We start from the raw sequence: 12,583 nt of genomic DNA on the forward strand, positions 1-12,583 counted from the left end.
GCCTTATGAGATTTTCTGGGACACAATAGAACGGTCCCACCCCCCATCTGACAGCCTCTGCGCTGTTGAGGAGGATGAAAGTCTCAGGGAAGGGGAACATTCAACTGGAGCAGAGGGAAACGATCCCATAGTTGGGATCACTGTTCCCTCTAGGCTGTGTGCGCACACAGATCCTAAACCCTGCGCACACGGCGAAATACTACGCGCACAAAAATTTGCACAGAAGAAAGTTTTTGCACACACGACCTGTCAAAAATTAAAGGGAACATTGGTTGGGACCCTCCTTCTAGATGATGTTGTGGTATCCTCTCGAACTGAGGATACCTCTCCAGGGGAAGGAACCCCAGTTATTAGGAAGAGACAGGTAATAGTTATGGGGGATTCAATCATTAGAAACATAGATCGCTGGATTTGCAATGACCGCGAAAACCGCATGGTGACTTGCCTGACTGGTGTGAAGGTTGAGACATCGAGATAGACTTATGTGTAGTGCTGGGGAGGAGCTGGTGGTTGTGGTACATGTAGGTACTAATGACATAGGGAAGGATAGGTGAGAGGTCCTGGAGGCCAAATTTAGGCTGCTAGGTAAGTCACTGGGGCGGGGGGAGGAGGGGCGGTCGCCAAATTAAATTAATAGGCAGATTTAAAACAAACAAAAGGAAGTATTTTTTCACACAACACAGTCAACCTGTGGAACTCTTTGCCAGAGGATGTTGTGAAGGCCAAAACTGTAACAGGGTTCAAAAAAGAACTAGATAAATTAATGGAGGATAGGTCCATTGATGGCTATTAGCTAGGATGGGCAGGGATGGTGTCCCTAGCCTCTGTTTGCCAGAAGCTGGGAATAAGTGTCAGGGGATGGATCACTTGATGATGACCTGTTCTGTTCATTCCCTCTGGGGCACCTGGCATTGGCCACTGTCAGAAGACAGGCTACTGGGCTAGATGGACCTTTAGTCTGACCCAGTTTGGCCATTTTTATGTTCTTATATTCCTCAAAAGCAGGGAGGGAGGGCAACCCATTTCAGCCCTTCCCTCCCCGTACCCTGCCAAAAGAAATGGATCTTCAGAGAGTCCCATAAAGTCTAGGCTTGGGCTACTGTGGCCCAAGGAAGAGGAAAATGAATTTTGAAATTCAGAGGCCCTCCCAAAGGATTTGCTTCCACCAGTACTGCAACCCCACTTGTATTAATTGAGTAGGTCCAGCTTGAGCAGTAAACAGCAACTGCAGCAGCACTGTATATCGGGTGAGAAAAGCAGTCCCTCACCTAGGAAGCTTCCAGTCCATTTAGAGCTTTACAGTTCAGAACTAAACACCGTAAGGTCCACTCAGAAATCAACAGGTAATCAATCAGTGAAGTTTCCCCACTTAAGTTGAAGTTGGGGCACTTTGCACCAGCTTTGAGTTCCGAATCGATTGAAGGGATAACGTGCTGTAGAGCAAAATCTTGTGGTGATGGATCATGCTTCTATAGACAGTGCCTAATTCTGCAAGAAATGGAAACAACCTGTAGCTCAGAGAGCCATGGTGGTCACTGCTGCTATGAGCATCTAATAGCAGCTCAGTAGTAGCCCAAAACTGCAAATGGAGCAAAAAGAGGTGGATGTATGCCCTCAACATGGCAGAAATAATCTTCATCTCTCGTAGGTGCTTTCCCCACCACCTCTTCAGTCTTACTCAAATGGAGAAATAAGGGAGAGCACACGGCTTTTCACACCGTACATTGTTGTATCCTTTTTGCTGAACAGCGATTTTTCCAAAGTATTAGAGAGCAACTTCATGTTTATAAAAAAAAAAGCATTTCAGATTATTTCAGAGCATACAGAGGAGGACCATTCTGCTGAAGTAATCTCTCTGAGTAGCATCACTTAGCAGCAGTTTGCAATATCCCAAGTTGAAATTTGCACATTGCTGTGAATTGAAATAATGGGGAATTTTTATTCTTCTTCACTACATTTGTGTCTTGTACTTTCCATGTGCAAATTGTGGTTTTGCTGAAGTGATTAGCAGTAGCATGGTTCATGTTGTAATTAGGGCTCCTGGTTGATATATTACTGAGATGAATCAGTGCTCACCTGGCAGCTATTAGGTCACTACAGACACCTCCATTTAAAAAGATGTTCATCCGCTTTGTCAGTAGTTCAGGTTATTTTTAATGTGAGAAAAGATGAACAGCAATTGTTACTGGCTGGTAGGGCCACACACATTTCTGTCACATGCTACGTTCTCTTTACATTTGGTAATAAAAACCTACTCCTGTCAACCTCTGTTCAGACAAATCCAGAGAAATACACATCAAACTGAGAATGCGCAGTGACCTAGCATATATACTACTGTAAATACATTGGTTCAGCTAGGCAGAAATCATCCACAGAAGGCACCCAAAGGGCACCCACTATTTGTGAGATGTGGAGATGTCTCTGTGTTTCGCTAATTTTGGCCCCCCAATTCCCACCACCTGTATATTGAGAGTTCACAAAAGTGCATGAGTGTTCAATGCTGGAGCAAGCCCTGTTTTCAAGTGCCAACACAGCATGTAACTACATGCTGTCAGGAAATAGGAAGCTGTTAATAAAGGCCACTCGGTATGTTACATTTGAATATTGACTTTTAACCCTGAAGAGACCATCAGATCTAAGTCAGGAAAGCACCCAGACTAACAGACTTTTATAGACTCCTTATTTTCAAAGGTGTTCTATGTGATATTAACATCCAGCTAACATACCCGACTCCGCTTTCATGTTGAGTAAATAAACAAAGAAGTTAGTTACTCAAATTACATTTTATTGTTTCCCAGCCCCTGACTTTTAGAGTTCACAGTGCTTTACGTTTGCCCCAAACATTTAAATAAAAAATAAAACCTATATCACAGATTTCATTTGGGATTTGCAGTCCCTGCTATTGCTGGGGGGGGAACACACATTTCAGTCAGTACTCAGAAACAGATATTTACTCTCAAATAGTCTTCCCTGTCTGCCTTTTGCCCTATGTCAATTATTATGCACTTTGCCATCTCTACGAATGCCATCTCTTTGCCTGTTTTACAGAATGTTCGGTTTTTGTGTGTTTTTTTTTTTTAAAGAATAAGTTGTAAAAAAAAAAAAAAAAAAAAAAAGTTAAATAAACCAGCTGGGTTTCAAACCAAATCTGTTAAAACTATAAAATATCTATAAACTATGTTGAGAGTAAAAAATATATACACCTTACAAAAGAGGTACTACATTTAAGACTTATTCCCAAATATTGGAATAATTTTAGTGGATTCCAGCTTGTAAATTCAATACATATTTGGTGTCCAAATGCCGAACCATCCGGATATTTTGTTCTTGAATAAACCAATTGGGAGGAAAGGGGGGATGAGAACAAGCACAATTATCCAATATTTTAGGCTCCAAAATATCCCTAAAGGTTAATAAACTGAATCATATATTGACATCACTGATTTTATAGTGGTGAACAAGTTTTGCATCATATGCAGGAGATACAGTAAATGCAAACTATTTCCAAAGCAAAACTAATAATAATGTTTAGGGCGATGTTAGTAGATTAGATTTTTGTTCCCATCTCACTTGCTTTAGTTTTTCCATAATCAGGGAAACAATTCACACAAGCTCACCTGTCCAGTGCGTAGATGCTGAAGAATTCTGCCACTGATGCTGTCGTACTGCACCAGCATTTTCTACTAATTGCCAAAATGATTTCCTGACTGCCACTGAATTAAATGGATCTATCAGACTTTAGACACCTAAATTATAGTTTGAGGCCAATATAAACTCAATTTTCAGATTAACTCAGATTTGTGTTGTAGAGACAGATATGCTATATAAAGCTTCCTTCTAGAGTTACGGCACCAAGAGGAGATAACAAGAACCAAATGTTTGATATGAAATACACAGAATAGCCTCTTGACCCTCCCCCTTCAAAAGGTAACAATTTGCTACTGTGCTCTTAATTTGGAAGCAGAAAATTTAAGCCACAACTTCACCTGCCTCTTCATCAAGCAGAAGAGCTTAATTGGGAGAATAAGGGCATAACTCTCCAACAAAATTCAGCTTTCTCCGTACTTCACTGTTCCCAAACTGCAATCTTGGGGCAGAACTCAACTGTCATCACTCGGTTGATTTCAATGAGTTATGACAATTTACACCAGCTGAGAATCCGCCCCCTGCATTTCCACATCCAGACTGACCTAAAAATAACTGCTCCAACATACAGTAATAGCAATGGCTCAGAAGAGAACACCGACAATGTAAGTGAGGCAAATTCATTTGCTTTTTTAATAGAATTACACTTGGGATGAATTTGGCCTAGTGCTCAGATTATGTGGTTGGCACCCCAATTTTAGAAGAGAGTCATGAGAAATGGATTATGAAACATTATTGACCACCATGTTATAAAACAATTTCCCCAATTTTTGCTTCCCCCCCCATTTAACGTTTATCTTGCATATTGAAATAAGATGCTAAGTTTGCCATTTTCCCCCTTCCCCCATAAATTAATATAAATCTCTTCTTTGTGGTACGCATTATACATGACATTCCATTTCAGCAAACCTCCAGTCCTCTTTATGAACGGGCAGATGTATGCAGAGAATAGGGACAGGTGAACAGTAAATCCAGTTTGACAGACCTCTTCAGTGCAATTCACTGACTTTGACTGTTCCTGATTTAATTAAGGCTTCACCAAAGAAATATGTATTATTTGATTTAAGCCGAAATCAGCACACTCCCTTCAAAGCAAATGGTCCTAGAGCGACTTTAGTAGCATTACCATCAATTGTCTTCATGGATGAAGTAGTATCTCACTGGTGGCCCTGGCAAGTCTTCATCTCCATCTGTTTCTGGAGCAAACGACACCGTGAGATCCACATATTTTTTATCAGCTGATGGTTTCACTAGCTTTTGCATCCTGCAAAGAAAGGAAGACAAGAGCATGAAAAGAAGCAAAGAGCCGGCTGGGCTGAGCTATCCTGTGTTATGGGAAGTTGTTTTATTTTGACAGCTCTTCCAGGAATGAAGTGCAACCCATCAGAAGTGTGGTTAAAGACAATGAAACTTCTATTAATGCGATATACCAAAGTTGCTCTCTCTTGGTTGTGGAAGGTCACATTTCAGTTAGTGTATTTCTGCTTTTGCTCCGAGATCAGTCAACCTCTGAATGATTATGTTGCTTGTGATAAAAAGCAAAGAAAAGATTTTGTGCAGGGCTGGGAGTCTGGAGGAAAACAACAATTCTTTCCCCCATCATCCACCAATAGGGCAGATAGATCCATGCAAGAGCTGTTGCCCCGATCATATGGGCAGTAGTCATGGGCATGGCCCTTTGTACACCCCACAAGCAGTTTTGACCAATGGATTTGTACTGTGTATGAACAAATCCAATGGTCACATTTCCAAAACCTCCACTGTCCACCGACAATGGCTCTTTCCATGGTTCTCTGGAGAAAGCCATCATGGAGCTCTGCGTGCAGGAAGTTATAGGGTCCGCTTGCAATGGGACTGTTCTGCTGCAGTTTGGGCCTTCTATTGTCAGGGATTTTGGAGTTGGATAGTGGTGGTGGCAAAGAGCCAGGATTGAGCCCTTGCTGAATATCAGCTGCAATGCTAGTAGGCTTATTGCAGTAGATAGCACTAAAACATGCCCCGTATGTGGTTTTATTATTGAAGTACCACCCTGGAAGAGTGGCCTCATTGTACAGCATCTTATTCTTAAATAAAACTTATAAGAACATTCTGATCTGCAAGAGCCAATTAACACTGTTAGATTACACATTTACTAGTTACCCAAAAATATTTTGACTATTTTGATTGAGATGGCGTAGCAGATCAGTGCTCTGCAGTGAGAGTCTATGAGTTTTGCAGTCTTCATTTGGAATCTAGTTGAAGTTTGCTCTCTTTGAAATTTGCTACATTACAAGAACCACTGAAAGCGTAAGTCTCTTCTCACCTGAACAATTAAGGGTCTTACCCTTCCACAAGAGGTGGACAGTAAATTCAATGGAGCCACCCAGCCATCCTTAAAAGCAAGTTTCATAAGACAGAATGACAAACTGATGCAGCAGAGCATCATTCTGAATGCAAGGGCATGACACAAACGCCTACATTGGCGAATCTGAGCCATTGGGTGGTTGCAATTATTTTTAGAGCAAGAATGAAAATATGCAGCGCCTCGGAAATAAAAACCGATCAGGGTTTATAAGGTCACTCAAAATGCACTACAGTCACCAGTGCACCTAAAAACTAAACTTCAAGAGAACAAAGAAAACCACTTTGTAGGGTGAATAAAATATAACCAAACTTATGTGAGGGGACTCCATTTTCACTGTGGAAACGCCTGCTGGCAGCCAGCTACATGATAAACAGCTATAAACTGCAGCTTTGTGCTCCCAGCACTCAGTACTCTGGAAATGGAGGCTACTTACTGTAACTGGAGGTCCTTCAAGATGTGTGGATCCTATCTGTATTCTACACATGGGTACGCATGCATGCCATGTGCCCAAGACCAGAGATTTTCCAGAGCAGAATCCGTTGACGCACACATGCGCAGTTGCTTCCCTTGTGCTCCTGACCAAGGGTATTAGAGGCAGTGCGGGTTGATGCCTCTTCAGTTCCTCCTCTTAGCACAATCCAACAGTATCCAAAGCAGAAGGGAAGAAGGGCAGGTAGTGGAATACAGATAGGGACCACCCATCTCAAAGAACCTCCAGTTACAGTAAGTAACCTCCATTTCTTCTTCGAGTGATGGTCCCTATGTGTATTCCACATATGGGTGACTGGCAAGCCGTGTTCAGAGTGGAGAAGGGTGTAGGGAAGCTGTCAGCAGAGATGCTCGTAGTACTGCCGTCCCTGCAGTTGCATCTGCAGTTTTGGCTCGAGTTACAGCGTAGCGTACGGTGAACGGGTGACAGAACTCCAAGTTGCTGCTCAAGAATCCCTTGAGGGAATGGAGCTATCAAGAGCTTTCATGTATTTATGCTGTGCCTATCACCATGGTATCTAGGTGCCAGCCACATTAAGTAAGTAAAAAGAATCATTAACGTACCAGGTCACATCCCTGGAGCCACAGTTCGTTTTTACTACCTTATTAGTACTTACGTCAGCTTTAATCTTTTGATGTGTCCAGGCATCACAGGAACATACAGCATTTTGACGCCCTGTACAACCATTGTTGGCTCTATTCCGTATTTCTCCTACAATTCAGGAATGCAAACATTTTAGCAGACTGCAGACAGACAGACAGTTAGTTCCAAATGATGAAACCATTTCTAAAAAGCAACGTCCCAGATAAGAAAAATGTCCATGCATTAAATATAAAATTGACCAATGGTTTATTGAAATTGATTTGATTGAATCGTTTTATATACTCAATTGACAGCACTGATCAGGGGCCACACAAACATGCACTTATTCCTAAAAATTATTTTGGCATTAATTGGAGCTTGACACAAGCCAGAAAAAAATGAAGCCATTTTCCCCACAACCTCTACTAAACCATTACAGTAAGTGAAGTCTTACTCTGACAGCATTTATGAAGTCCAGCAGAGTGAAATCTTCTTTCCCATAAATAGTCCACCTGTCCCAGATTGTAAATGATATTCCATTTCTGTTTGAAAAAGAACAGAGTGCTAAACATTCATTTATCTTGCACTCTGGAAGTGTGGATTCAAAGTCTTTTCTTCAGAAACTGATATTGTCATTATCAGTAGCTCTGCTATTAACCTACTGTTTAACTTTCCTCCTCTCTCTGCCCCTATTTCCCCTCCCTCCCTTTGTCTGTCTTGTCTATTTAGACTAAGTTCTCTGAAGTAGAGACCATCCCTCAGTATGCATGTACACATTACTTAGTACAATGAAGCCCTGAACCCAGATTAGGCCTCTAGATATTACTGTAAAACAAATAAGGTGAAGAAAGATACTGGCAAACTTGTAGTTTTATACTGCATAGATATGTATATTTGCAACCAAAGACTATGCAGACTGAACAATGTTTGACTAATACATTTATTAACTGAAATAATAATTAAAAAGGCAGTAAGCAGGGACCAGACATTCAAAATTGTTCAATAATCAGCAGCTCCCATTGAGAACAAGGCTGAGCACTTTGGAAAATCTGGTCTCCAGTTTGTATAGGTCAGAATGTTTATGTTGGCTTTCCAAATCCTTGCACTGTACATTTGAGAACAGCCACACCAGATCTAAGAATACTAGTAATGCTTAGTGTAGTGATAAGAAAAGGAGTACTTGTGGCACCTTAGAGACTAACCAATTTATTTGAGCATGAGCTTTCGTGAGCCACAGCTCACTTCATCAGATGCATACCGTGGAAACTGCAGTAGACTTTATATACACACAGAGAATATGAAACAATACCTCCTCCCACCCCACTGTCCTGCTGGTAATAGCTTATCTAAAGTGATCAACAGGTGGGCCATTTCCAGCACAAATCCAGGTTTTCTCACCCTCCACCCCCCCACACAAATTCACTCTCCTGCTGGTGCTAGCCCATCCAAAGTGACAACTCTTTACATAATCAAGTCGGGCTATTTCCTGCATAGATCCAGGTTTTCTCACTATCTATGCAGGAAATAGCCCGACTTGATTATGTAAAGAGTTGTCACTTTGGATGGGCTAGCACCAGCAGGAGAGTGAATTTGTGTGGGGGGGTGGAGGGTGAGAAAACCTGGATTTGTGCTGGAAATGGCCCACCTGTTGATCACTTTAGATAAGCTATTACCAGCAGGACAGTGGGGTGGGAGGAGGTATTGTTTCATATTCTCTGTGTGTATATAAAGTCTGCTGCAGTTTCCACGGTACACATCTGATGAAGTGAGCTGTGGCTCACGAAAGCTCATGCTCAAATAAATTGGTTAGTCTCTAAGGTGCCACAAGTACTCCTTTTCTTTTTGCGAATACAGACTAACACGGCTGTTCCTCTGAAAAGTGTAGTGATAGGAATTGCATACTACCCCTCCAAGTGCTCACTGTGTTCTGTGGTTTAGAAACCAGCTAGAGCTGTAGTAGGTAGCGAGGCCTTGTATGTCTGTACAAAATTAACATAGTTACTTGGAACCCAACTGTAGTTTCTTCATATTGTTGTTGTATGAGGACCAAAAGACAACACGTAGCCAGGTTGTATGGGTTCCCTCCAATTCCCATACATACTGCGTGTCTCCAGATCCTGATGTAACAGTACACCCCTCTCAAATATCAAACATAAGTTCCTAGACAACACACCATCATTGTGCTCCTTACCTTATTTCTGTTTTTCTTACTTCAGCAGCTTCTGTGAACACTATTATTGGAATGGCTAGATTTAAAAAACAGTTCTTATATGCTTCAAATGGATGTTCACCCACAATTTTGATCAGTTCCAGGGCAACCTAGGGTAAACACAAAGACAGAGTTACTTAATACTTTACAAATTACAGAATTTCTTGGGATAAAGCTGGTACATAAAATTTGATGTACTCAGCAGCACGCCAATTCAAGTAAAGGACTTACAGCAGGCTAAGACTGGTAGGCGGAAGACATTTGGTATGGTCTTCCATTAATATTAATAGGAACAATAGAAATCACTGTCAGAGAAAGGGGACAGAGTGTCAGCATGGCGGGGCATAATTAAGGTTAACCTTCCTGTATGCCCAATTTCAAACCCCTCCCTAATATCTCCAATTCTATGTCCAGGCGTATGTGTTCTTACATTAGGGCAGAATTTTCTGGAAAGCTTGAGACAAACCAGACAAGGAACTTGGGAGAGATGGGTTCAGAAAAAATAAGGTAGTGATCTCAGATCTCAAACATTTTAAAAATTTGGTTAGTAATAACCCAACATCTTGGCCTAGTAACTCCAAGTATGTTTTATTCTGCTGGTTTTGGCAAGGACTAAGAGCTTTGACTGTTTTTTGGTGGGAGACAGGAAGAGAGGCTAGGTTATTGGTATTGCAAAGAGTTCTGAACTCCAATACAGCAAAGTTTGCAGCATCTCTGATATGGAGAGCAGCAGGCTTTGGGGTGGTCTGGGGAAGAAGTGGAATCTATCCCTGCATAAGTTGCAACTTCCTCAGTCAGTGCATAGCATGAAAGCTAGTCCCATCACTGAAACTTTGTCATCATTTTTGGAAACCGAGGAAATTCCCAGCCAAAAATGGAGTTGCGTAGAAATAGCTGAACCTCGACCGCATTGACATTACTGTTGGTTTTCCAGTTTAAGATTGAGGTTTTCTGCAAAAACGCCAATACTGTGTTCAGGTTTTTCCCCACTTCGTTGGTAAGTTATTTGTTGCTTTATATTCAAAATTAATGGAGTTTTTTGAGCTATGAATGTGTTTTTATTCTGCTACAAATGAAGTTCTATCATCAGAACCCAGGTATGCAGCAATCATGAACATGGGCTGGCTCACACCCTCCTCTGGAAAGGTTCCCTCTGGTGGAAGAGGTTAACAGACTGTATACACTGAAGGCTGAAACACCACCCCCAAAACCCACCAGACTGAAAGGCACTCTTAGCTCTGCTAGTCCCCCTCTCCCACAGCATTACTGCTCCTGCCTGTGCCATGCCAACACTGGCTGCCCAACAGCAGTGGAAAGGACCCAAGGTGAGGGAATATGACTCTTCCACCTGTATTACTACGTAGAAATTGGTGCACAGAGCAAAGGATGGTGCTGCAGAGAATACCTACCCCTCTGTGTGGAAGTGACCATGGAAATTCAGAGATCCATACACAGATCACCAAGACACACTCCAGGCCTTTATTCTCCTGGACTATAAACAATTTCTTTGCTATTCCACTGCTAAAAATACATGACCTCTTCACAACAGAAAAAGGAAGGGGCATGCATTTAATTTCAAGTAATTAAAGGGACTCTCACCTACTCTTACATTACATAAGATTAAACTCAGTGGCAACTGCTTCTCTCCTTGACAGCACATGGCCTGTATTGATCTCAATGGAGTAAACATTTCTCAAATATAAAGTGAAGAATGTATGTGAAATAAAGGACTGCAAACTGACGTTTTACCTCAAGTCTGGTAGCTGACACCTTCTTGCTAATACGTGTCACACTCACACTGGTGTTAACATTAATAGGTTTATCCTATTTTAATACTAGTTCATCAAATCTTTTGTAAATACAGTAGTTACCCTTAATGTTTGCACATTAAAGTTTCCTTCTAATTGCTAAACTAGCATTAAAAGCATGATGAAATTGGTTTATAAACTATGCCATTGGATTCTCATACTGCTAACACCAAATGCTGTATCACATTCAAAATGGTGAGTTTTAACACACATATTCTATACCACAGAAAACACTGCTTCTTGCCTTTCAAAGTTTTCTACTTGTTTAAAGATAAGTATATTATACTGGTAATTAATACCCCCTTCCCAATCTTTCCAGAATGCCATAAAGCCTACGCTGCAGGATCACAGAAGCAAGAGGCCACTGTAAAGTTAAACCTAGATTAGGATCAGTTTTACCAAAAGTCTTGCAGCAGGGATGTATTAGCATTAACCAACACTCAAATAATGAAGAACAGGCAGAAAAGAGGGGATTTGCTTCTCGCAGATCAGAGGTGGTTTCGCAAAATAAAGATTCCTCAAAATGTAAACTCACTGACCAAGCCAGACACGGCAGCAGTAGCAGTTGCAATGGCAGGAATAATCTTTCCAGCGATCCGCTTTGTTTTGAGCCGATCCGCTGGTTCAATGTTGTACATCTTGGCTCGCAGATTAGATGCTGCTGTTATGAAGTCTATATGCCCGTTTGCATCATCATCTTTTTCAAAGGAGAGCATCTTCATTTGCAAGTCATCTGTTCATGAAACAAAAATCAAATGTTGACCAGTAAGATGAATGAATTCTAAAATAGATCCAGAACATCAGTAATTTATTTGATTAATACAGTTTCAATTATATGCTTTTTAAAGATATGGGAGTATTAGGTCCTGGTGCAGGGGTATCTGTGCTACAAAGAAAACCAGCTGCCATATTTGAGGACTGAGTTTATTGCATTTGGGTGCGGGTTTTTTGTTTTGTTTTTTAATATTAATGGAGACACCAAGCACTTAATTTACTTTGCAGTGCCAGGAACCAGTGTTGGACTGTTTTGTGGGCATTCTTCCCCACCCAGGCATGGGGTTTTTCTCCCCACCCTGTACTGTACGGATCCCCTTTGTGTAAGTGTTAGCAGTGTGTAATCATTTCACTAAGACTAGAGTTACATCTAATTATTACTTTTTTAAGCATCAATATTTTCACATGTCTGAAGTACCTGACCAGGCACTCTTTTACTATTAGAGCAATTACAAATCAAGTTCCCCTTAAGAAAGTAATTTAAGGCAGCAGTTCACCTTTTTTCCATACCAAGACCACTCCCAGTCTGGCTGGGATCTAGCCAGGACCCACCCACACACGCATAGCAACAGGAAAAGGGCAGGGTGGTCACAATGCTCTAACGCCCATTTGTGACTCCCAGGTTGAGAACCTGTACTTCAAGAGATACAACAGTCATAATGGCAAAGCCACTAGGACTTAGATGTTTATTTCTTAGGGAACCCTTAGAAGTCAGTCTGTGCTTTTTTATA

At 41.3% G+C, this 12,583-nt stretch overlaps 1 protein-coding gene across 4 annotated transcripts in view; it reads right to left on the minus strand.

The window, feature by feature from the left end:
* Positions 1–2,764: 2,764 nt before the first annotated feature.
* UBA6 (ubiquitin like modifier activating enzyme 6) overlaps positions 2,765–12,583 on the minus strand; it is a 52,270-nt gene continuing 42,451 nt past the window's right edge. For all 4 annotated transcript variants that reach the window (XM_048846900.2, XM_048846897.2, XM_048846898.2 and 1 more), the window contains 5 exons: positions 11,618–11,811; positions 9,253–9,380; positions 7,516–7,603; positions 7,096–7,190; positions 2,765–4,909 (listed from right to left, as the gene is read on the minus strand). In XM_048846900.2, the coding sequence (XP_048702857.2) occupies positions 4,774–4,909; positions 7,096–7,190; positions 7,516–7,603; positions 9,253–9,380; positions 11,618–11,811 (641 nt within the window). In that variant the 3' untranslated portion in view covers positions 2,765–4,773. The remainder of the gene's footprint in view (positions 4,910–7,095; positions 7,191–7,515; positions 7,604–9,252; positions 9,381–11,617; positions 11,812–12,583) is intronic.

The sequence above is a fragment of the Caretta caretta genome, chromosome 4, assembly GCF_965140235.1.
Source record: "Caretta caretta isolate rCarCar2 chromosome 4, rCarCar1.hap1, whole genome shotgun sequence".
NCBI classification, from domain to species: domain Eukaryota; kingdom Metazoa; phylum Chordata; order Testudines; family Cheloniidae; genus Caretta; species Caretta caretta.